Raw genomic sequence first — 27361 nt, forward strand, 5'->3', positions numbered from 1 at the left:
ACTTTTTCTCCACCTCATTTAATGTTGAAGAAAATGTTAAATGACAAAGAAAAATCAGGCAAGAGCACAAAAAAAAAAAAAAAAAAAAAAAAAATTGAGCATAGGCTCTTAGGGTTATAGCATCCAAGTTAAAATAATGCCTTTAATATTCTAAACATTTAATTTGTTCACTTCAACACTAACAACAGCCAATACACACACAGACACACGCGCACACAATACATTAAATAAATTTAGAATTCTTACGCACTATTGCACTTGTTAGTTAGCTAATTACTGTAAAATAAATAGCCTATAACAAATACATCTACTAATGCAAACTTTTAAATGCGTTTGAAGGTCTGTGGTGTTACTTCAAAATGACAGACATGTGGCTGTGTCTATATATATATGCATTTTTTTTTTTGCTGCTTTGTACACTGGTTATTGGCTATTTCTTGCTATTTTGTTTTTATTACCTGTGTCCTGTCCTGTTGCTGTCTTTCTGTTGCACTGTGGAGCTTCTGTCACTACAACAAATTCCTTGTATGTGTAAACATACTTGGCCAATAAAGCTCATTCTGATTCTGATATATTTTACTAGAAAAAAAAACAAGCAAGCATTTTTACAAATTCTGCCTCTCATTTGCCACCCCAATTGAAGAATGGCCCATTGCGTAGGCTACCTCAGGTCTCTAGAGACATTATAGCCCTACACTTTTTACCAAAGAAAAAAGAAAATCAGAAAACAGTGTTTTACTTTTTTTTTTTCTTGTTATGTTTATAATGAAAAGATTGAGCGAACGGTTGAAGTCTAACTTTAAGAAAACGAAGGAGGGAGAGGGTGCGGTATGTATTTAACGAATCAATCCACAACCGAATCTGCAAGTCTCTAACATCCATATAGGCTGAAAACACAGTCATGTTATTATATAGTGAGAGATTCTCTCACAAGTGATGACACTTTCTCTCCTCCTGCGGTCTTTGATCTTAATAATTGCAACAGCATTTGAATAATATATTGACAACAATTCATGCATTTTCTATTAATATTAAAGTTTTTTTTAATAGTGTGAACTATCCTGGGTGACTCTTTGCTGTATTGTTTCCGGTCACAATCACAGCACAATTTAATTGATTAGAACTGTGCAACCCAATAACTAATTTCTATATTTTAGACCAAGGTCTAAAAAGTGTTGTGTGGTACAAAGAGTAGATGGTGCTAGTAATGCAATCATGGGTTAAACTAATAATATATACATTGCAATGCAAATCACTTCTGACAAAAATACCAAATTTGTAAAAAAAAAAAAAATTTACTCTTTTCTTGTCCTTCAGTACATAAATGAATATGTTATGCCCTGTTTAGCTTGTGAAAAACAAAAACAACAACATGGCAGGTAAATGGTAAGGTCATATCCAAGTCTTGATTGACTTGACTGTTGTTTGACATTAATACTGTTAGCTGAATATATGATGCCGATGACAACCACATTTAGTCTACATTAGTCTACCACCATCCTGATATAACAGTTATAAAGATCCGTGTGACTGTAATGCAGTCAGTGTTCTTTATTTTGAATTATGTATAATGTTTATATATTGCAGCATCTAATAAAAAAAACTTAAAAAAAACCTAGCCAGATCAGAAAAGTCACCATGAATACTTCAGTAACTGTTTTACACGTTTTACTTTCATTACGATGAAACACAATGAATTTTTTTTTTTAAATATTTGTAGAGAATCTCTTTTGACAATATGAAAATAAGACATTTCTTCTTAAAAAGAGATTATAATCAGAGACAGAGATTGCTTAAATCAAAAGAACAATAAAAATTCAGCATAGTGCATGAGAAAATTTATATATTAAAAACATTATTTTTCTTTTATTTATAGATTGCAGCAGACTGTAATGTTCATCAACTATGTAAACTAATGAACTTCTCTTTGAAAATACAAAAAAATAAACCAAAGATAATGATTACACAGAGATTAACACCTTAGACCTCTTGTTTATACAGTTTCATAACTTCTCACCACCTTCTAGGCCCTACTTGCACACTCACAATAGTGAGAAACAGCTTCTGTTTCATTCATCTGCTCCATCCTTCTGTTTCATTTATACTTGCTCAGATTCCTTCTCCACATTCCTATATACTGCATGGATACTTGGGGTGGGGAATGTGTATGATCACCTTTATTGATGGTGTTTTAAAAGTAAAAAATAGGCTTAGTTACACACTGCAAATAGAAAACAGAAGTCACAAACCCCACCCCAAAATCAGTGGTCCATTCTCCTAACCGTTCTCCCTCTTTTTGTTTGGCTTCTTTACATTCTGATTACTTGCATTCTTTACCTTCATTTCCTTGCACACTGTTCTTGTATTCAGGGATACATTAATGCCTGTAAAAATCCACCACATAGATTAATTGGTCTTCCCATGTTACCATAGTTTTTACAGCGCTACCAGCAGGGAGGAGTTCTACAAATTGGAAGGTAGCATGGCTTCTGTCTAAGACAGAGGACACATAAATAAAATAAGAATATTTATTATTTCCAAATACCAGTGACATGCATTCCCATGATGCAGTTACAGTTACACTAAACCAGTGTACAAAAAGTGCAATATGCCTACCTGTACATAAAGACTTTTTTTGGTATTTTATATTTCAAAATTGCTTAAGCAGTTAAGCCTGGGTTATCTGCAAACTAAAGCAAAAACTCAAGGGTTATTAAATCATTTGTGCACATATTCATTCATTTGTTTTCTCAGAGTTCTCTGTCTGTACGTCCTGTCCGGCAGTTTGTACAGTCTCTGTTTGCACATGCTCAGTCTTGGCTACAGGTTTGGCCTCTGCAGAGTTTTGAGCAAAGCTCTCAACCTTAGCGTTGGGTTTCTTAGCAATTGGTGGAGGAACTTTCTTAACCATCTTGTGCGATTCATTAGACTTGGCTGAATCGGAGACAGATGCTAACTCTGCCACCAGAGTTTTCCTCAGGTCAGCCTGAACCTCTAAGGATGACGGTGTCTCTACTACAACCTTCTTTGGGCTTTTGGAGAAGATGAAGCTGGCCATAGATGCAGGGGAGTTTGGTACAGTGGTGCCAGTAGCCGTGGCTGGAGGAGGGGAGCGCAGACCAAACCGTTTGGCTTGGTTGTCTTTTGAAGACACAGCAACCGCCTTTAGACGAATTGCTTCCTGGAGACGCATAGAGGGGTTTGCCGGTGAAGAGACTATGGGAGGTGTGGAAGAGACAATGGGTGTTTGGGTTTTTGGCTGCTCACCATCTGGCTTTGAGTAGATTTCAATGGTGCTTAATTGTTTCTCTGAATTATGCGGGGTCTTGTTGGGTTCTTGTGCTTGATGTTGAGGCTTTGGCTCACTGATTGATTGGTCAATTGGTTCTGTTGTACTTGGCAGGGTTTCTGGGTCAGGCACTGTAGGTTGAATTTGTTCCTTGAGGGTTTGGGGTTTGGGTTCTTTTTCAACACAGGGTTGTTCAGTTGCTGGTTCAGCAGGAACTGGATTGATAATTGGTTCAGTAGGTGGACATGTAGCTGATGAGCATTTTGGCTCAAGTATTGTATTTTCTGTTTTTTCAGCAATGTTATTTGATTGAGTTTCTGGTTCAGATGATCCTTGCTGAGTATTTGATACAGTAGTTGTGGTTGTGTTGAGGGACGGAGCTTCAGTTTTTGGCTCTGTGTTGGAAAGAGCTTCCACATCGGGGGGCAGTGATGTCAAAATCAAAGATCGTCTGATTGGCTTTGGAGGCGCCTCTTGATTGACACCTGATTTTGGTTTGGGTTGTGATGTTTTATCAGGATCTACAGCGGGGCTCTGACTGGACTTAACCGACCTAAGACGAACCATCTGTAGGAGAGACTGGGTGACCACAGGACCGGAGGTCTCCTCTTTGGCCGGAGAGGGACTGCTTGTCCGTTTCTCTGTTTCTGTCATCTCTAGTCTGTCCTCCATTTTTACATTACTAGGTAGTGGAGGAGGAGGAACAGTAACTTGAGATCTTACATCAGTGGGTAATGGAGGAGGTGGAGGAACAGTGACTTGAGATCTTACATCAGTGGATAATGGAGGAGGTGGAGGAACAGTGACTTGAGATCTTAAATTTTTGGGCACTGGAGAAGGTGGAGGAACGTTGATTTGTTGAGAAGTTTCAGATGATGTTACTAACACATTGTGTGTCGAAGGTTGGGATTCTTGCGGACGGGATGCGATTTTCTGTGGTTCAGTTGGTGGTCTTGGTGGAGATGGAACTTCCTGCAGTGGTGGCGGTGGAATATCTGGCGGTAGTTGAGGCATTGTCAGTAAAGACCGTGGCGAAAATGGTGGGGGCGGTGGAGGGAGGTCAGTATCATTTTGCACAGCGACAGGAGTTGCTGTAGTCGTACCTACTGGAGGTGCTGGAGGATGAAACAGAGGAGGTGGAGGGATCCAAGAAGTCAAGTCCTTTATTGCTTTGGCAGCTAGTGTAGGAGTTGAGGGAACAAAGTCCGGAGGGGACGGAGGAGGTTTGGCTTGGCTGTTGTTTGGTATTGGTGGGCAATGCTCTGGGGGAGGTGATGGAGATGGGGCGACATGGGCAAGTGGCGCTACAGATTCAACTTTGCCTTTTATCTCTACTGTCTGCAAAAGTGGTGCTGCATTTACTCTGTCAGCATTTGCCAAAGCCACATTTGGTTCATCTGCAATTTTAAGACCTCTCTTTTTGGCCCAGCGTGCATAGTTAACAGGTCCGGGCCCACACAGCAATTCAAAAGTCCGCTGGTTGTGAGCCCAGGTCTCGGGAGGAGGAGTTGGCGGAGCCAGTACTTTGGGATGGGTGGGAATCTCAAACAGAGACAACAGAGCCATTACAGCTGGTGAGGAATTGTTACCTTTGATTAGACTTTTTGCAGACAGAAGGCTGTTCTTAAGTTCAGCAAGCTTATCGGTGCAATTTGTGTATGATTGAGGTGCGCCAATGGAAGCCACTTGAAGGTTATTTCTGTGTATCTTTAGCTCAGCTAACATCGTTTTCTTGTCTGTGCTGACTAGCTGACTCTCTTTTGATGGGACAGTTGTGGGACCATTGGATGGAAGTATCTTAGGGCTTAACTTGTGAGTGGTTGCCTTCATGACAACAGGGTAAGGTGATACATCTAGAGTGCTGACATCAGCCAAGTAGGTAGGACTCTCAGATGTCTTCCATGTCTGTTTCCCGTTGTGTAAAGAGTATGACCTACTGGGAGGAGCTGGAGGTTTCTTGCCTCGTTTAATTACTGATAGGTTACGTGTGAATGCAGCAGCAGATCCAGTCTTTCCACTGTCCTCCTCCTCGGTAGAGCCCCCATTCACATGAGTAGTCTTAACATGGGAACTGTGGTTATTCAGCTTGGCTGGTCTATTTGTGTTCTCAATCTGACTCCCTCTGCTGGCCACACGGGGAGTGCTACTGCTGGAGATGGTAGAAGAATCGGATACAAGCGTTTCTGATGATCCCGAGTGGGTCCATTCAGAATAGTTTGAGCAGGCTGTGGAACAACGTGAAGAGACTCTAGAGGAAGCACGTGTGGATGCTGGACTGGCTGACACCAGGCTGCTTTTGCTGATGGTTCGGACACTGCTGCGACTTTGGCTGCGACTGAGCTCCACAACATCCACAGATGGTGGAAGAACAGCATTTGGAATGATTTTAGACATATATGTGGCCTGAGGGGAGATGGACATCACTGTACTGGTTGGGTTCTCTGTCCAAGGAACACCTAGAACGCCTCCTGACTGGTTTATGAACCCTTGAATGAAGTCATCTTTGGGTTTTGTCAGTGTAGGGAGCACTGCGTTGTCTTTCTTAACTGTGTACAGGTTCTGTATGCCCCGTAGATGGTCTTGCATACTTTCTTGTTCAGAACTGGATGACGTGCCGTCCACAGTGGAAATTATGGCGGGTATGATCATGTCTCCATTGAACAGCTGACCATCATGAGGATTTGTGGTGATCCATGCTGCCCTGTCCAACCCTTCAGATATGAAATATGAAAATAAATTAAACATATGTTTTCCACTAAATAACTCAAAGACACGTTCTACACTATAGAGGACTGTAGCACAGCATACCCAGTTCTTTCTGGACATGTCGAGGAATTCCTACAACAGTTCTCACATGTTTCCTGCGAGACTTCGTCTTCTCTGCAGACTTATCCGGCTTCAGAGGCCTGAACGTTGAGGCTGGAGAAAGGAAACAGAAAATGTTGCTGTGATGAATTCTTAAATAACTTTGAGAATGTATCTTTACCATGCCAAGATGTTTTTATGGTTAAAAATGATATGACTACTAATGTGTTTATCTGTGAAGTGTCACCTTGGCGTTTGAGTCCTGAGCGTGTTGATCGTGAGGAGATGGCGGAGCGCATCGAAACAGAATCAGCAGCTGTGCTCTCAGACTCAAAGCCTCTCAGCTCACTGAAGGCCATGCTGTCTTCAGTCTGAGTGGTTACTGTTGACTAAAGGAAACAGCATGGTTAACTTTCCAAATTTATATTCTTTCATCAGCAACTTAAAAGTAGTCAATGCACGTTTATTGCACTTATAGAACTACATATGTGCACAAGTAAAAAAAAAAAATGTGTCACTGTGGTGGGAAAATAAGTAAATACATTCATAACAGGAAGTGAGGGTTGATTGATTACACTTACAATCATACTTTGGTCATCAGGGTAGTCCATCCCATTCCTATCATCTGGTACATAAAACATTACCTTTTATTAAACATTACCAAAAAATAAACTGCTGTATGTTTAGGAAATGCATGTGTTTGGTTCTGAGTAAAAGTGTATAATATAAACAGACACTGATTTGAAGTTTGACTTTTCTCACCCTCTTGCTGCTGAATTTTCAGGCCCTGCTGTGCCTCGGTGTGCAGGTCCAACACATATTTAGGCCGATTACCCTCCACAAACACATTTTCTTGGAACTCCTGAAGAGAAATAGCTCCCACAACTTCCTCTTTAGGGCCTGCAGAGAGATAAACACAAATAACTGCCCTTAATATTTTTTATTATATATATATATATATATATATATATATATATATATATATATATATATATATATATATACAGGAAGTGAAGTGGGAGAGTGAGAGGGAGGGATCGGGAAAGGTTCACGAGCTGGTATTTGAACTCGGGATGCCCAAATCGCTACAGCACTATATGTTGACGTGCTGCCCTCAAGGCTATTGGTACTGACAGTATAGGTTGGTTCAAATGTACAGGATTTGGATGTTTTAAAAGTACACACACACACACACACACACACACACACACACACAGAAGAGTGCATGCAAGCAAATAATATAGCAAAATATCTGATCTAAGATAGCTCAGTTTCAGTAACGGCTAATGCAAAATCAATTTCCTCATTCACTTAACTAGGCTTTCTCCTGTGTTTTAATGCCTTATCCTATTATGTCACTTAATCACTAAAGAGGTTGACTGCCCTGTAACCTGGTTATATAGCCAATCACACAGTTAGCCTGCATGCTAAATGTGCAAAGACCATGCTTGAATTAACTATGTGTCCTGATTTCACCCTGCTAATTCACTCATTATTTTCTGGGCATTTTGTGTCTTCAGGAGCTTTTTTTGACAGGTTCATAGTATTTCTATCCATAGATACTATGGATAGAAAAGCTATATTTGCAATTTACTGTACTGCAATAATCCCACAATTATTCAACATGCAAAATCCTTATAAAAACCTTTACAAAACAAACTTTCAATACTGTTAAAAACAGAATACTGTTCACAAACACATCATTCAGCTTTTACTCAAACATGACTTTACATTATTGATACTTGATACTGAAATTTAGAAATGAATCAGGAACATTTTTCATAATACAGACAGCTATTGTTAAAGGCTTTCCATTCACATTTAACCAAAATGTGATGTATATCAAAATCTGACAAAGACCTACCTTTTGTTTTAAAGATGGACAAAAGAGAACAGTCATTTTGATTTAGCAAGAGCACCATGTCTGCATGACCAAGTGATTAAATCCTCCGTGTGTGCTGGCATGCTCTTTAGTAATGACTAATTAATGACTTAATTTTCCTGATCCAGATAAATATCTGATAACACATGGGCTAAAATACTCCAGAAATTTCTGAATTTCAAGACTAAACCAATGTAGTATAAAAGCTAGACCAAGAGTGTAACTGCAGAAAAAAAAGTAGTAATGGTTATGTTTACTACAACCAAGAACCTTAAGAAACAGTCCATAATCCTTCAATGAATATGAAACTAATGAACATGAAAATAAATTGTTTAAATCTTTGAATAAAGTTCCTTTTATTTATGACATTATTTTGTCACTTTTGCACAACACTTAAACGTCCTTTTGCGTTTCATGGAAGAAAAAAAATACAAGGGTTGATTAAATGACTGGTAGAAGACTATTTTTCCAACCAGTTCACTTTCTCACCACTAGATGGAGTAGGAGAACAAAGGAACTGTGAGGTCACAGGTATGCTTGAGGGGAAACTTGTTGCCCAAACTGAAGAACAAAAGACAAATGTTCCTTTTTATAAACTAGCAGTAAAACAACAAATAGCTATTATTTATTCTTGCAGAGAGTTGAGTAACACCTCTACATTTAAGACATTCTGACACTTCACACATTCCTCTTTAATACTGCATTTATATTATTAATATCTAGTTGATCTCTGGTCAGCGAGGACTGCAGCAGGAATGCTAAACACCAACCTCAGTCCATCTCAATGTACCTCTAAACCAGGCCAGACACGTCCTACAGCCTAGAAAGCCCTGCCCATTCATTTATCACATGTGACTGGCCTTCCTCATCCAACTTCATTAATCATGACAAGAAAAGAAAACCTGTAAGAGCTACAATGATATTTAAAAGATTTGTTCTTTACATTCACACATTCTTTCAACTGGGAATACTTGCCTTCTAGAACTACAAAGTTAAAAAAAACAAGGAAGAATGAACAAAACAAAAATGAAAGAGTGATTGAAAGAGGAAGGAAAGTGAAACTTTTCTCTGACTTGGTGGAGTACTTGGTTTGTTTCACTAGTGATATATACATGCGTCTTTAGATACAGACAGCCAAACCACAGATAAAATGTTCCTAGCAATGGTTTTAAACAATTAAAATAATTGAACAACCACAGGGGTCAGCTTTTCAGCCCTGGGGGAACATACCATACTGTACAATTAAGCCAAGAGAGATGGCATTCACAAGCATGATGTCCTCTTACTTTTATAAAACTGCAGCAATACAATGACATGAATGTTCAGTATTTATGACAGAAAGCATGCTATATAAGCTCCAGTCCAGAAATACAGTATTAAATCAGCAGCAGTAAAAAAAAAAAAAAAACTTGAAACCCAAAATATTTACATGAACACCCTCATTTGCATGCCAATGCATTATTAATGCAGCAATAATACAGAATTGTGCAGTCTCAGATGTGCATTTAACAACATTTTACATTTTAGAATATCCATTCAGAATAATTTGTATTATAAAACAGCATTATTGATATGAAAGCTCTAATCTAATCTAATAGTAAATTCTCGTTGTAGTTTTGTGATGTCTAAGGTTGTATAATCTGTACCATGACCTAAATCATCTTTCAATGTATTCTCAGAAGTTCAGAGACTTTCTAAAAACTGATAACCTTCTGAGAAAGCCAAATAAGAATGAGAAAGGCTAAGGCATGCCTGGGCCTGCTGAGGGCAGATGTCAGAACAGCTGCAAGGAGTCTCAAACAGGATAAAACTCACACAGACTCCCTGAGCAGCTTTAACTTTATAATCAAACTAAACCTAATTTTACAATCATTTTATGGTGGATGTGGCTTTCGACTGCAAGCAAAACCACTCAAAAACAAAACAGAAAAACATTAGCTTATCTCAGTTCTGTTAAAAAAAATAAAATAAAATAAATAAAAACCTTGAGTTTGTTGCAACGAGAGACTTTATCTTGGCGCCTAATGCTGCTGTCCTTCAGAGTAGATTTAATTAAAAGGTTATTAAACATCTAATCGGTAAAGTCAAACGAAAGGTAAGGAGACCGAGAAGCTAGAGAATGAAAGGGGAACAATGTGCTAAAATGAATGATAGAGATTAGCAATGTAAACACACAGTGTAGTTCTCATACTGGTAGCTAGATCCCACAGGCAATGCGTGTGCTGCCAGGACTGCCCTGCCCTAACAGTGCCTGCTGTGTTCAATTTGGGCAGTAGGGGACAGCGCTTTGGGGCGGTTTTCATGTCATACGAAAAAAGATTACCTTGTTTTTATTGTATAAAGTCAACAGCTGTATTCAGGTCTGTTTCTCATATCTCACATTGACGTATACATTGAGCTTTCATAGGCTGAGCAAGCACATTTTGAGCTTTCATGTCATAAATAAAAATATTCATATGGAAGTGTTAAATATCAATGATTTTATGATTTAGCAAGAAAATATAGTAATTTATTAATCAATATATATTGTATTAATTAATTATTTATAAATTACTATAATTAAATTTTATAATATATTATATACACACATTAAAAATAATAAATCATATATATACACACACATACATATGTGTATATATGTATATATATATATATATATATATATATATATATATATATATATATATATATATATATATATATATATATATATATATATATATGATTTATTATTTTTAGATTTTTTATTTATTTAACATTAAAATAATTATGTTGGCAGAAATCTTAACAGGCATCTATATTGGAGTCAATATCTTGTTCATTGGCTTTAATAGTAAGAAATGCTTTCTGATTTACCTAATGCGCATTTTCTTTGATAAATGCTTTAAAAAAAAAGGTTTCATGTTGGTGACATGAAATCAAATTTACAAAAACATCTTTTACATAAAATTGCTCAAAGGCTGTATTCAGTCGGACTTACTTAAAGTGTTATGTCGTCTCTGACCTGTGATAACTTGCATCAAGTCTGACAGACATCTTTTATTAAAAAATGAGCAAAAAATGTGTGGTTTACTCCATATTTTGTGTTGCTTCATAAAGTCTACGATGTATTGCAAAAGACTGTCTTGATAAATATGCTAAGTGCATTTTCTGCTGCGTTCAGCGTGACGCCCAGCACAAATAGGCTGGGTGATGAAACTCTACATGTAGCTAGAACTGCTTCTGCTTAAACATGCAGCATGAATGCTATAACCTGTTAATACGAGCAGTGAAATGAAAACACGCTGCTGCAGATGCGAGATGTATAAAACAGGCCTTAAAATTAATCTCCCTTGGAAAACTGTCCGTTTGTCCCTGAGGCATTATCCATTCACAACGCAGGTAAAGGTTAACTGAGGCAAACATCCCTCACCTGAAGTCGATAGAAACGTCTTTGAAAAGTAAGTTGACTGATTACAGGTTTATTATACATGTACACAACCTGCGCTTCGATTTTGGATTATTTTCAGAAAGTGGTGAGAAAGGCCTCTGTCCTATAATCACATAACAGTAATGTAATATTTGCCATTTCGTCAGTTAAACACGCACAGAAGAGGTACAACTGATGCAAAAAATGATCAGTAATACATTTCTTGCTAACAAATGTCATCTTTTGATAAAACTCCCTCCTTCAGCAGGTATCATTGAAACCACAAAGCCGCAGATATGCATTAAAGTCTACTGGATGAGCTCTGTGTCCAACTTAAAATTGTTAAACTCAGAAATCTGCTGAAGCTGGATGCCTTAATTTTAAAGTTGGCTCAACTATTTTTTTTTTTTACAGTGTAGTCGATCCTTTAATTTTATGTAAATTTGAAAGACTAGAGGTTAATTCCCAATGGTCATAATGTTGTGTGTCACTTGCACGATGCAAATTATCATTCTCATATTGACTTTTCTTTCACTTTTGCTTTAAATTGGGCCCTAACAAGTACTAATGCATTGCAAGCACACCAAACTGAGAATGTAACTGCTATATATAGTCTATGGTGCAATTACTATTAAAAAGAAAATGAATTTTTAGACCAGTTTAAATTCAGACCAGGTGCAAATCCAAAGAAAAATGCTGAATAACAGGCAAGCTGAAACAGATTTGAAATCAATACTTTACAACCTAACGCTTGAAGGGGCTACACACGCATACCAAGCTAAATATGGATGTTGGACGTAATAAAGAATTCACATTTTGGAAGCAAGAGCCATATTAAGTCAGTCTGAATCAGTCTAGTTCTGGCATAGAGCTGGGTTCTGTTCACAAGAACGGGAAATAGAGAAAGAGCCGAGCAGAGAACCGGTTTCCCAACTTTACACCTGTTCATGGTGTCAGAATCTCCAGGGCAAAGCTCAGGAAGGTATGGAATTCTACACAAACACACCCACACGTAACAATAAACAAACGCACAAACTCCATCTGTCTTCGTCTCTCAAACGTTCACAGGGACTGAGTTTAAAAAGGTGTTAAGGAATGACTGCCATTTCTAATGATAAGTTGAAAAGGAAGGTTAGAAGAAAGGTCAGGATTGTGGGTAACCCTTGGCAAACCTGTAACTTCCAACGGGAGATGTCAAAAACATTGGAAAAAGCAGTGTGTGTGTGTGTGCTTGTCAGTGGAACATTTCATGGGAAACGAGTTTAAGGTAATAGCTCTTTGTTCAGACTGAACCGGCAACATCCCACAGGAAGTTTTGACATTGCAAGGTCTGGGACACAGGATGCAAAACACAATATTATGTGTGTGTTTTCAGTAGCTGTGACCCTCTTATTAGCGGTGCTTGCTAAAGTAAGCATTACTATTTATACTGCTCATATTTAGAGTATGAACATGCCCCTAGCCCTAAATATTAAAAGTTGTTTTAACTTGTGCTGTTTTGGGGGCACTAGGTGAGATCATGAAAATGGGCCTCATGGGTACAAATGTTTTCATAGCATAAAACATCCAAAAACCCACTAAAATATGATATATACATAACAGCCATTCTATATATATATATATATTAAAATATAATCAAAAATAAAACTGTAATAATACTAATAAAATTGTAATAATATTTCACAATATTTCTGTTGTTACTTATTTTTGATCAAATAAATCAAAAGACTTTTTTCAAAAAGACTAAAGTATAGACCCCAAACTTTTGAAGATTAATGCATATTATTGTAATAACTATAAAAATATATATATTTTTTATTGAAATGAAATAATTACTTGGTTACTGTGTCAAAATCAGAAATTAATAATGTAAAAATCAAACTGGTCACACCAAATTGAGATCAGTAATTTACCCAGACACACTAATCTAATCAATTCACTTACTGAGACTGAACGTCAACATCATATCGCAAGGTAGATAATCTTATCAAGTTTCAAAACACACTGTAAGATTTTGTGTTTTTAAAGTGACACATTCTTAAAATCAACACAGAGGGTCATTCACAAGAACCCAGATCGATCACATAAAACACTCAAAACAACATGATAAAACACTACATAAACAGCATTTTAAAGCATCATAGTTGCTCTAATGCAAATCATTTGTCCTTTACTGAGAAGACAATCCCATAATCTGCATAAACAAGCTCAGTAATGAAAAGTATTTACAAAAATAACCAGTTTTAGAGCATCATGCCATTAGATTATGCTACATAAGACCTTACTGCATCTACATAAACACGGCACGACACGACTGATCTTCAACGAGCCCAAAAGAGCGCATGTTACACCTCTCTTCATCTCCTTGCACTGGCTACCAGTGGCAGCTCGCATCCAGTTCAAGTCACTGATGCTTGCGTACAGATCTACCACAGGCTCTGCACCCTCCTACTTCCACTCACTATTACGAACCTACATCCCCTCCAGAAGTTTGAGATCTGCTAGTGAGCGACGCCTTGTGGTACCATCACAGAGAGGCTCAAAATCACTCTCCAGAACATTTTCGTTCACCATTCCTGGCTGGTGGAATAATCTTCCCACCCCTATCCGGAACGCCGGATCCCTGGCAACCTTCAAGCAACAACTGAAAACTCATCTCTTTCGGCAGTACTTGACTTCATCCTAAACTCAAAAAAAAAAAAAAAAACTTTCCCTCTATCTTTCTCTCCACCTACTAGCTTGTACTTATTTGAACAATGACTGAGACTTGGTGTTACGAGCACTTCCTCTGTCTGATTGCCTCTTCAAGATTAATCGCTTTTTGTATTCCCCAATTGTAAGTCGCTTTGGATAAAAGCGTCTGCCAAATGACTAAATGTAAATGTAAATGTAAATCTATGTAGATATGCTACATCAAAACTTACTGAAATCAACTGCGAGTCACATTCTCCAATGCGTAATACTAATTGCATCATGATGGTCAGCATGCTGCCTATTTAATTCCAACCTAATTTCAGGGCGAGTGTGACGGGTTTAAATAATCCATTCTGCTACTTTTTGTACAGTCTTCGGCAGCAGGTAGGTACCGCACCCTCAGTACAATCACATAAAAGCTGTTTATTTTTTGTGGTTATGCACCATATCAATCATTAAAGAAAGCTGCAGTCTGTTCTGTATTTGAGTGGATTCATGCTTCAGTAAATGGGTGGGGTTGAGGTGTGGTCTCACAATGGTCTCCCTGCTATTACAGCCCATGTGGAATCGTCACAATTTATCCTCTGCTTAGCACACACAAAAAAATACATAAACAAGACATAATTCACATGCATTCAATCCTGGTTCTGGTCCCAAGCGCCCCCACAAATGTACTGTGCACTTTTAAATAAACACTTAAGACTTGTACGCACAATGCGAGTACTTAAAGTGACCTCAAGTACAGGCCAAATTTTATCTTCATGGCATGTTGAAATTCCAGCTCCAGAAAACTAATGACTTTACGATAAACAAAGCAAATATTTAGACCTCTCTCAGCTCACACAATAATATATAGGTATTTGAGAGACATATCTCAAGAAGGTTAAGGGTCATTTGATGTGTCAGCCTTCCATTCTCTGATCGAACAGACAAGAAATAAACCACAGAAAAGGAGTGGAATTATCAAAACACAGTTGGAAAAATGAGACTCATACTTTTTGAAATATTTTTTGTATTATTTTTAAAGCTGCTCACTGCGGAGCTAAAACTTATATGCCAGAGAATACTGAAAACTAGTTACCCAAACTAATGACTTCTAGGTTGTAAAGGGATCACTCTACTAATTACACTGTCTGAAATAAAATGACTGAATGTCTGCACACATTACACACTACTGAAATCATTTCCAAAACACATACCCAACATTTACAAGTTAGGCAATACAAGGACAGATGAAGTGTTTAATATCCCATACATTTTAAGCACTGCTTGAATACAAACCTAAATGGATATCTCACTGTTAGTACAGTAGTTAGGTTAGATTAGTAGGCATGTTGCTATATCAAATGCTACAAAATGGTTGGGAGATATTTTCCACCGAGGCATAACTTACAATTCTTATTTGCAAATGTCAGTAAATTCAAATTGACAGAAGTATTTTCATGTGGCAAAACGGCTTGTTCTAACCACTAATGAGTGATTAAAGCTAGTGACACCATTAATCATCAAATACTTCAATGAGCATGTGTTGGCCAAATGATTGGGAGTACAGTCATCTTTATTAAAACAATGTTTGTCTTTGAAAAAGTAACACTTTAGCTTTAATGTGCAATGTTAAAATATATTTTATCTCAATTTAATATGCAAAGTGAAAAAAGCAAGCAATTGGTTGGTTCAAAAGTGTCAGTATGGTACATTTCATAATTTACTGATGTTAGAGGGAAAGTGGGAAATAATTTTAAACTTTTCCTGTAACTTAAACAGTAGAGCATGTCGCTAGCTATGCCATGAGCCGCTTTTCCACTGAAATTCCCTGGAACAATTTGTCCCAGGACCTTTTTTCTACCCCAGACCTGTAGATGTCTGCATCTAAAGTACAGAGAAGATTAGGCAAATAGTCTGGTGACGTAGGTCTGCGCGCGTTTCTCAGTACCAAGTATGCAAATTTCGGTCTTCTGTAATTCTGACTTCACGAGTTCGACTCGGGAGTGTGAGCTCCCGCGGACGGGATGACGCAAGTCTGGTAATTCTGCAAAGAGCAGCGTACTTGATAACATCAGTCAGCTCGCCTCGGCTACTGCAATTTTCCTCACTGTATTTACAATAGGATGAAATATGATATCAAACACCACTGCCTCTTTTCGTTTTCATTTAAACATTAATATAGTCGCGGAAATGTAGTTCAGGGAATGTATATTACAATGAAACGAAATATTATATCAAACAGTATTGCCTCTTTTCATTTTCATTTTAACATATTAATAGAATAATAGAAAAAAGACCAAAGATTACCTGTTAGATTTACCCAAAGCGAATTATATCACTAGACCACTACAGAGACATCAGAGCCAGCGGCAAATGTCAGAAGGACTAGCCGAGGTTATGCTCCTCTCAGTGGGATATACGTATGAGCATTGGTGATTGGTGATCGCGTGGAGCTCACGTCTCCGAAATCGGCGTAGCACATTTTCAAATAGGTGCTGTCTTTATTTCAGGCGTGAATGCAGTTTATTTATACTTTTAAAACTACATTTCATGATACAATAACAGTAATATTTTTAAAAAATTATGCGAATATCATGGTTGAAATAAAGTGCTGCGTGAATTCAACCAATCAGCATGCTCAGTGCCCCAGTCCCGCCCCCGAAAGTTCCGGACCTTTGAAAGTACTACCTCACGAGCAGGGACTTTCTGAGGGGCAAATTTGTACCCGGAACTTTATTTAGAGCCTGGTTCCGGCGGTGGAAACACACCGAGTACCGGCCCAAAGTCCCTCGTTCCTGGGTAAAGTTCCTGCGGTGGAAAAGGGGCTATGGTCACAGGTTTGATTCCCAGGGAATGCATGAACTGATAAAAGGTATACATTGAATGCAATACAAGTCACTTTGGATAAAAGCGTCTGTCAAATGCATAAATGTAAACATATATTTATAAATGGGTTTATTCATCCTGATGTTGTTTTTGGCTTCCTACCTTCATTTCCAAAACACACCGGGCACAACATACCTTTCATTAGCCAAGCTGCACTTCCCCTTTCTTTCTTTAATTTCCCTGAGACTCGTCTGCTTATATAACCTGTTTATGTTATAACTGACGTGAAACTAGTGGCTAATACGAAAACAAGTCTTTCAAACAAGAAAAAAAATGAAACAGGCCCACCAGTAAAAAAAATAAATAAATAAAAAATACATCATCTGAAGAACGATGGACATCTAAAGAGTTCATAAATCGCAAAAGTATTACCTGTGACAAGTGTTGATTGTGGTAGTTCAACAGGTGAACCAGCAGCAAGCAGGTCTCCACGTATCTCTGCAGCGCGTCGGCGGGTTTTCCTGCGCTGGCTCTTCAACCACTTGAAAGCACGGCTGAAGGATCCTGCCCTTCTCCTGCCCCTTTTTCCCCTGCCGCCCTGACGGTCCTCACTGAACACCTGCAGCATATCTGGGGGAATCAGATCCCCTACAGACTCACGCCCAGATGACATTGTGCAGTCTGCCACAAAAACAGAAATAATTCACATGAGTCACTGTTTTGTAAAGCCTGTTTTTCCTCAGGTTTGTAAATTACCTGGACACTAGACCAAGCCCTAAAAGGAATTTCTCACTAGCATTCATCAAACAGTCATCTGTAGGTTCCTTCACACATTTTTTTTTATAGGTGCCATTAAAAAAAAAAAGTTTATTACTTCATTCAGAATCATGAAACGGTAAAGTGCTGTAAAAAAGAATTGGCTAATCCACCATTAAACAATTAACCTTTCTTCCAGTCTGGCAATGCTGGAAATTCAACCTTGGACCTCAGTAATGCAGAATGCAGTTCTGAGGAATTGCCCGAACACAATGGGTCTCATGTATTACAGAACTAATATTTCATTACTATAATGCAAAGACATGTCCCTTCAGATTTTTTGAGCCAGCTTCTAAAAATAAATATTTGTCTTTGTAAATTAAAAGTTCAGATGAAACTGACATAGCAACTGATCTATTCTTCCAAATCATGAGGTATTCTGGAGTTAAATTACTGACAAAGAAAAAAAAAAAATGTAGGATGAGGACTTGGTTCAATCCATCGGATGATGATTGGATTCTGAGATGTGGGCATTGCACTCAAAATTTAATGCAATCTTGCAATTGTTTGTGGAGGGGCGGGGTTTAAGCAGAGTAAATGATTGGATAAATTTGGCAAACATCACTGGAGAAAATCTATCGTTGTCACTAGAAGACAATTTGATTAAAAATTACAAGGTTTAAGTATGAAAAAATGAAATATATCATTAAAATGTAACATATCATGCATTTACAAAATAGATACATTTGTTTAAATTAATGCCAACTTTAAGTAGCATCAGTCCAGTCACAGCTTCTAGATCATTTGATCATCATCATGTGCAACTGATCATATTTTGCTTAAAAGACCAAATGTACTCTTTTCCACAAATCAAAAATTACCACCCAAGTAAATGTTTATTACAATTTTTCCTTAGTTTATTAAAACTTTTAAAAATACATAATTATAACTATAATGATGACTATAACTATATAGCTTTAATAGTCATTCGTCCACACCAGAACTATAACAATATCGAGAGGAACAATATCTTTGGAATCACTTTCAGGATCATTTTTTTCAGCTGATGAACAATAAAAACATTGATAGCTAATTAGAATCCACCTGACTTTAAAGAGCATGCATTTAAAGTGGCAGACAACATAACTGCAGCGCACTATAGTTACTTGTCTAGTTATTGTTCTAAGTGTGAACAAGCTTTTATTTTGGATTTAAATCCAGGGCTATTTGTTATAAAAATGACATACCATAAGTCTCTAAAAACTGTTTATTTGTCCCTTTTGAACATATCTTAAAACCAAATTAACCTGTACTGCTACCTGTGTCCCCTTAAAAAAAAAAAAAAATTCCATGGCATCCTGCTTGAAAAGAAAAATGATTCTTGTTCTAAACAGGTGTATAAAAACAGAACAGAAGTGGAATTGTTACTGACCCTGGTGGTCCGCATTAATCAGGGTCTGATCCTAATACTGTACGTCGCACAACAAAATTGCAATTGTCTCTCATTCCTGAACACCTAGTCATGGGCTCCACCCTTACACACACACACAGATAGTGATACACACCCTCACACAAACATACATTTATGATGTGTAAAACATTCAAACACAAGGCCTTATATCTTGAATAAACACACCCAGCAGATGTATTTACCAAAGGAGGTCATTTTACTCAATTAATAGAGATGCACAAACATTCACAAAGAGCAGAACTTCACATGAATTCACATGGCATAAAGTAAACAGAAACTTGAAAATGATGCTTTTTAAAATAAACAGAGCTCCTTCGAAGCAGGACAGCTAGAGTAAGGGATGTTAGAGAAAAGGAAAAGCAGGACATGTACATTGACACTAACACGACATTATAAATGAGGAAACTGGAGTGGATTTCACATGTGCGAGCGAGACTGAGAACAAGACATCCTCACGTGGCTGCAGAGCCCTGTTTAGCAGGTCAACGGACCAATCAGAGTGCAGCATTCTGACTCACTCCATCACCATGGAAATGTGCAGAAACAAACAGAGCAGAACCAGCATGCGGTGCCACACACTTTATCCACTCTTCATTGTAATCACATCAGTTTAATCCACAGAGTTACAAACACTGACTCACATGTTCTATGTGAGCTGCAGATGATTCATTTGCATTTAGTTACATAATATTAGTTAGTATAATATACATGTTAGGAACTCATTTGCATGACATCACAGGTCTGTTTTGTTTGGATGTTCTGCCTGTGGTTTAATCCTCTCACACACACACACACACACATACACATACACATACACATACACACACATACAGACAATTACTCTACACTTTCCCATATTGAAACTCACAGCCCTGAGAAAAATGCACTGCTATTCTCACAGGCGTGTCTGTGTGTCGTGATTCAACAGTTTTAGGGTGGATTCAAATGTTGTACTCAAAAACAAACAAAAAATTGTGGTATTCCCCAAAAACGGACTACTGCTTTGTGTGCTGCCTACCATTAAAAACAATTATATGAAACGGTACACATTACGCAGTGATAAACATTTCAAGCAGTAGTATGCTTGTATGTTATTATCTAGGTCACATGACCTCATTTGGTGCATGTTATCATCATCATTATGTGACATGGCTGTTTTGCGATTTTAATCCAGTTTTGTGTAAAAACATCAGAACATATCTTGCCAGTCCGATCAAATATGTCAAAACAAGGAATTAAAAGATAACTGCTTACTGTTTGTTTACTGCACTGAAAATGGAACATTGAGTTCACTGCATTATGGGATACAGAATTGCACTAGTATTTTAGCAGTGTTATGTTATCATGTCCTTATTATTACTGCAGTATTCACTATGTATACCATGCACAGACAGCCTACTACATTTGCCAAAATGTAAGATGCAATGCAATGGGACGGTTTGACTTTCATTTTGAATGGGAGGATAAATCAGTAGTAATATCAAATGTAACACTAAACATTTTTTTTTACATAAAATAGGGTTAAAAATAATGTGTTTATTTACAAGATAACCCTGATAACTAAACAACACTTAAACGTAGGAGGAGTCATGTGACAACAATATATCATACCAATGTTTGAAACATGTGGAATAACGCCTATGGTCCCTAACATTTATTTTTTTGCATATTGTAAATGCAAATTTTTGCATATGTAAAATTTAAGAGAAGAGTCAAGGAGAGTCAAGAACAGTCTTTTATGTTCAAGGCATTGTTCAAAAACACAGTTAAAAATAACAATGCGACTTTTTTTTACAATTTAAAATAACTGTTTTCTATTTATTAATATATATTAATATATTTAATATTTTATATCCTTTGGCAAAGTAAACTTTTTAGCATCATTACTCCAGTCTTCAGTGTCATTCACGATCCTTCAGAAATCATTCTAATATGCTGATCTGGTGCTCAAATTTCTTATCATCAGTGTTGAAAATGGTTGTGCTACTTAATATTTTGGTGTAATATTCAGCGTTCTTTGATTAATGGAGTGCGTTATGCTTTTGAAGCATTTAAAAAAAACAAAAAAACATCATTAAATGTCAATTTTGGCATCCTTGCTGAATAAAAGTATTAATTTCTTTAAAAAATAAATTTTACAGAGCCCAAGCTTTTGAATGGTAATGTACATACTATATTTGGCAGGACTAACATGATAGTGTGCATAAATACACTCCCTAACTAAGTGCAAGGTGTGTGCAAGAGATAGACACCTGGCTTATCCTCTCTGCTCTAGTGTGTGCAGGTGTGCTAAGCAGGAGAGGGTGTGTGTTCATGTGGGTTACAGGAAATGGAGGTAAATCTGGAAGATAAAATGCCTGAGGTGAATTAACCAGGAAAGATGTGGTCACACGAACACACACACACACACACACACACACACACACACACACACACACACGCAGAACTGAACCATGCTTGCCTTATCTGCAGTTTGATTCAGTGCTCACCAGGTGGATGGTACAGACTGGTATTCTTACACACACACACACACCATGCACAGGGGTTTTCCAGTCAAAGAAATGAGACATTCACTCATGAGCAATACATCTTGAGTTGGTTACATATAAGACATTACGTTCTCAGCTATGTGCAGCGTCACAACTGTGTGAGACAGGAGCACTTCTGTCTCTCAAACACAGACTGTTATAAGAGCATTTAGAAAACGCCTTTCTTTCAAAGCCCCAAACCTAAGGAATTCAGGGTTAAGGAACTGAATTCCTCCCTAAGCGCTGAGGGGAAGTGCTGAGGGTCATTGCAGTGCTTCTGGGGAACAGTGAAGGAAAGTGCTGATAGCTGTCATGCTAACTGCATATTATATCCTGATAGGAGTGTCCGTCTTTCCTCACAGCTACCATTACAGTACATTTACACAATAACACAGACAGACACAAAACACATGAATCTGAGAAGACCACCTGAGGTATGTTTTTATATCAGATATCCGTGCGACATGAAATAAATCCAGCGGATAGAAGTGTATTTCTTATGACGATGAAATACAATCACTTTTTCACTTCCAAACATCAGATGTGTGTGCTGACATATCACATTTCAGTCTGATTTCATCCACACAAAAATATACACTCTAGACGTTTAGATGTGATCTGTGCTATTGTTTAGAGAGAGAGTGTGTGTGTGTTTTGGGGCTTTGCAGCAGCTTGTTGAGAGCAGGAGTAACATTCCTAAACGACTGTGATAATTGTATAATTCCTGTGGGTTCCTCTTCCAGCTCCACCTCTCCTTCCATCATTGTCTTCTTCCTCTCATCCTGTTTTTCCTCAATGCTTCTTCCATTAGACTGCTAACATTTGAGTTTTAATGGAGCTAGCTGTTTTGAGTCTCAACACAAACACTCTGGAACCATCTAACTGTATCATCTTCAAACAACCTGTAACTGACTCAGTCTTCCTGTATCATCTTCATAAATCCAGAACCGTTCAACTATCCAGAACAATCTCATTATATTATCATAATCAAACCAACAACTGTCTCAGTGCATCATCTTCAAACAATCTAGAACTGCTGACTTAATCCAAAACAATTTTTGGATTATTCACTATGTCCAAGAACCGTCTCAGTATCATCTTCTAACAATTCAGAACTGTTTTAGTGTATTATATTCAAACAAATCAGAAATGTCTCACTGTATCACCTTCATAAAGCCAAGAACCGTCTCATTGTATCATCTAGAAAAGGTTATTAATGCCCTTATATTGTCTCGTCTGGACTATTGTAATATTTTGTATGTTGGGTCCTGTCAGACCTCTATTTCACGCTTACAACTAGTTCAGAATGCAGCAGCTAGGCTGCTTGTGAGTGCTAAGAAAAGTCAACACATCTCTCCTATCTTGGCCTCACTCAGATGGCTACCAGTGGGTTTTAGGATAAAATATAAGGTTCTGTTGTATGTGTTCAAGGCAGTGCATGGAATGGCTCCTACTTATGTGTCTGAGCTGATTACTTTCCGACAGACATCTAGGTCTTTAAGATCAACAAATAAGTTGTTTCTTACTGTACCACGAACTCATTTAAAACTCAAAGGGGATCAGGCCTTTGCTGCTGCAGGTCCAAGGCTTTGGAATAGCCTACCATCTGAGATTAGAGAGATTACATCCATAAATGTTTTCAAAAATGGGGTTAAAAAATATTTCTTGTCATTAGCTTTCAAGGAGTTGGGCTAGTATTTGTTTTTTTGTGTTCTATGTATTGTATGTTGATTATACAGCACTTTGGTCTGCAGGTGCAGTGGTAAAATGCTTTATAAATAAAGGGAATGAATGAATTAATGTATCATCCTCAAAAGTCCAAGAACCGTTTCACTGTATCATCTTCATAAAACCAAGAACCATCTCACTGTATCATCTTCTTACAATCTAGAATCGACTTGCTGCATTATCTTCAAACAAATCAAGAACTGTCTCACTGTGTCATGCTGATATAATCCAAAACAATTTCATTTTCATTCTGTTTTGCTAAACTATCCACACACACTAATTATGAGTGGCTCACGCTCAATTAGTCCTGCAGGTATCAGGGCTGATTATATAATGATTAAGTGTCAGAGCAGCCTGTTTCGTCAAGAGTTTTAGATTGAAACTACTCAAGCTCTGTACTAATATCATCTTCCACAAACACACACATCAATGTGATAAAATCTCCCAGCGGTTGATGAAGCCATCACAGTGATCAATCATCTGCAGGGTGGCAGCACACTGGTTCACAGTCTATTGTGCCAGCTGAAGGTTTACTGAGGCTTACTTTACAACCCATGATGCCCAGAGCAAAACCAGACAATTGTCAGCCACTTCACCTCACTTCAGCTGCCAAAGAAAACCAGTTTTAATTTCCCTGAATAAAGCAACATTTGCTAGCGTGGGAAAACAATCATCAGCACTGCCTCAAAGAGCTCTCTCTCTCGCTCTCTCCATTTTGAGTTAAAGGTGCAGTAAGTGATTTTATCTGTTTTGCTTAATTCAACCACAAGCCTTTAAAACCAGACAGATGGGGTTTCTAATTGAAGCACTGATTTTAAACAGGTGTTAATTCTAAGGACACTTGTTTTAGTGAAATACCTTTAAAAACTCAACTTGTACAGTATGGCATTAACAATAACAAGTTGGGTTTGGGCTTGCTTAAAGCAGTTTTTGTCCTGTGGTGGCACATTTCCTATTAAAACAAGACTTGAGTGAGACGTATCGAAGCATGTCCCTTTTTAAAAATAAATAAAATAATAATAATTAGCCAATAGCCTATAGTTAAAGTAATGATGAAACAAAAATATTTTTCAAATATTTTCTTCCAAATTGTGACATACAAGAGTAACGGAGAAAATGTAGGGCAGGGATTTGGATCTATGTACTGGTTATTGATTGGATGTTGAGATGTGGGTGGAGTTTAGGCAGACTAATTGATTGGAGAAGTACTGTATGCGTCACCACAGCATGCTGTTGTTTTCAAAAGAAGGTCAAATTATGACATTTTGATTAAAATTGCAACAAAAAAAAAGGTTCATATGCATGGATGTATTGTTCACAATACGATTTATAACATTCATTTAAAACATAGATGTAATGAAAATAGAAATGAATTTTCATTTACAATCAAAAGCCACAATTTGCTACTGCAAGTGAGGTGGGGAGGGACGTCGTGATTTTAGAGAACATTTGACTGGTCAAAAATCTGTGTAGTGCAGGATGAATCTGTTTTTACAAAAGAGAAAAACATTATAATGCATTGATCTGCTAAAAGTCAGTTGTGTCAACTTTTAAAAGTACACTAGCATACTGATGGTCCAAAAGCCAACAAACAGGGATTAAAACACACAAGACTTCAATTTTGATATTATGGAGTTTTCATGGCCTGCCAAACAATCCTAAACATTCTTGTCACAGTGATGTTTAGGTTTAATCTCAGAGAAGCATTGGCAGTCATCCTCACACATTTCATAAACAACTCATCATGACAACTGGCTCGGACTGCACCATGTGGCTGTTCAGATATGTGCATCTGATACACATCAAAACAGTGTGAGTGATGCAAAAGCAAATCAGCCATAAAAAAACTAAAGGAACGCTCTATTAAATCAGTCAGTAACTTTATTTCCTACAGTTGGTTAGTGGAGAACACACACACACACCTTCTGCTTCTGCACACACTTGCGCAACTGATCTGGAATCTCTACAGAAACAAGCCCCAGCATGGCAGCCTGACGGGTACAGCGACACACCCTAAATCAACAATGCCTACAATCACCTTTCTTTCTCTCTCTCTCTCTCTCTCTCACTCTCCCTGAAGTCACCCATGATCAACAACACACTAGCTGAGAGCATTAGAGCAGGAGTCCCTCTGTCTCACTCCACCTCCTCCAAACCCCTGCAGGTCTCCTATCTGTTTCAGGTTAATGTATAAACCTGCACAAGGTGAAGCCTCTTTGAGATATACATGTAAAGGAAAAACACACCGCAGAAACATGCTTCCCCAGAACAGCTATAGCTTTTTCCCCCTAGAATATAGGAATTATATGGGCGAATGACAGCTAAGAACGTCTGAGATTGTACAAAAAATTAAAAATCAATCAAAAAAGGGATTTTTTTTTATAAGTTGAGAATCAAAAAAGTGTCACTGTAGGAACTGAATATTTGTATTCATGTTCGTTTCATATATTTTTTGTAAAATGTTATAACATTGTCAATAAAACTCATTATTTAATCTAAAAACAAACAAAAATTATAATTTTTTGTAGTGTAATCCACAAGTTAAAAGTAATAAAATATTTTCCTTACAAACCTGAACATACTTGAGTGTTCAACATAACTTTAAAAAAAAAATCAAAAGCAACAAAAAGTAATATAAATAAGTTTTCATAGGGTTACTTGATTTAACCTTAGTTATTATTTAGTCATTTAGCAGACGCTTTTATCCAAAGCGACTTACAAATGTTAACCGTTGCCTTTTATGTTAAAAAAAAAAAATATATATATATATATATAATAAACACCACACCTTACTGACACAGTCATGAGGGTCTACAGTGGTCCTTTTCTGTGAGATCATTTCCTGTTTATAGTTGTCACATGGCAACAAAATGGCTTCCTGCAAACAGGTTGCACCACACTGACAATAATTTGATACACAAATTTTTTTCTTAGAAAAATAAAAAATGATATTTTATATATAGATCATACCAAACCACTTATGCAAACATTAAATTTTTCAAGAATGTCAGCATTTTAATGTAATGCAAGTTATTAATACCCAACCCCCCCCAGTCTTTTTTTTTCTTTTTTTAAGTCTCTCAAAAGTTACACAACTTTGTCATTTTAGACAAGTCCCACAAAAATATTAGAATGGCATTTAACTCATTAAGTATATTGTCTTGTCTGCGTGAACTGAATTTATTTAAAATATATATATATATATATATATATAATTAGGTTCTAAGAAAAACGTCGTTTTGCGACTTAAAAGTTATATTTGGGGATTAATAAATGAAATTCGCAAACAAGTGAAAGAAAGACCAAGACACACACACACACACACACACACTTTACTTTTTACTGAAAATAAAACCTATTTGAGACCAAAATATCAGGGAGCACACATTTTAATTATTAAACCCATAGAACAAACACTGGAGCTAACTAAGTGTACAGAAAGTTTTTAGACACTTCTAACTTTAGTTCTGAATTTGCATTAAACTAACTACACAAGTTTTAGTGTCATGTTAGCAGACAGGGCAGGGCTGTTACCTGTAACTTCTGGATCCCTCGGTTTCCTTGTTCGGCTGTAAAATCCTTTACATCGGTCGGTCCATGTGAATGTGGTCTGGAAAGTTCAGGTGAGGCATTTCCACGGTATTCCGGTTTTCTTAAGACACTCTTGTTCCTTAGAGAGCGACCAGTCTTGAGCAGACCTTGCAGACTGCGCTTGAGAAACTCCTCTCTGCTCAATCCTCAAGAGGCTCCAGGTGAGAGGTTTAAGGGAGTTTCCAAACGCTGTCAGGTCCTGCGGCTCAGTGGCGCCACCCCGCGGCCACAGAATGAACAGACAACATCCCATAGACGTGATTACTAACACACTGAATGAATAATGTGTCATTACTGACTTACAGGACGTATTGCTATGGAGATGCTTAGTCATCCAGGACATAGTTTTATAAATTAAATAAAAACTCAATTCAATTATTGGAAATATTTTTTAATG

General features: G+C 37.4%; 1 protein-coding gene across 1 annotated transcript; it reads right to left on the reverse strand.

Annotated features, from left to right (window-relative positions):
- Positions 1–27123, reverse strand: LOC306882132 (uncharacterized protein). Its single transcript, XM_079436615.1, has 7 exons — positions 26908–27123; positions 17323–17571; positions 6857–6994; positions 6676–6719; positions 6342–6483; positions 6098–6208; positions 1–6000 (listed from the first exon to the last, which is right to left on the reverse strand). The coding sequence occupies exons 2-7, from the start codon at positions 17561–17563 to the stop codon at positions 2735–2737; spliced, it is 3942 nt and encodes a 1313-aa protein (XP_079292741.1). The 5' UTR covers positions 17564–17571; positions 26908–27123; the 3' UTR covers positions 1–2734.
- Positions 27124–27361: the final 238 nt, after the last annotated feature.

The sequence above is a fragment of the Barbus barbus genome (genome assembly GCF_936440315.1).
Source record: "Barbus barbus genome assembly, chromosome: 16".
In the NCBI taxonomy this organism is placed as follows: Eukaryota; Metazoa; Chordata; class Actinopteri; order Cypriniformes; family Cyprinidae; genus Barbus; species Barbus barbus.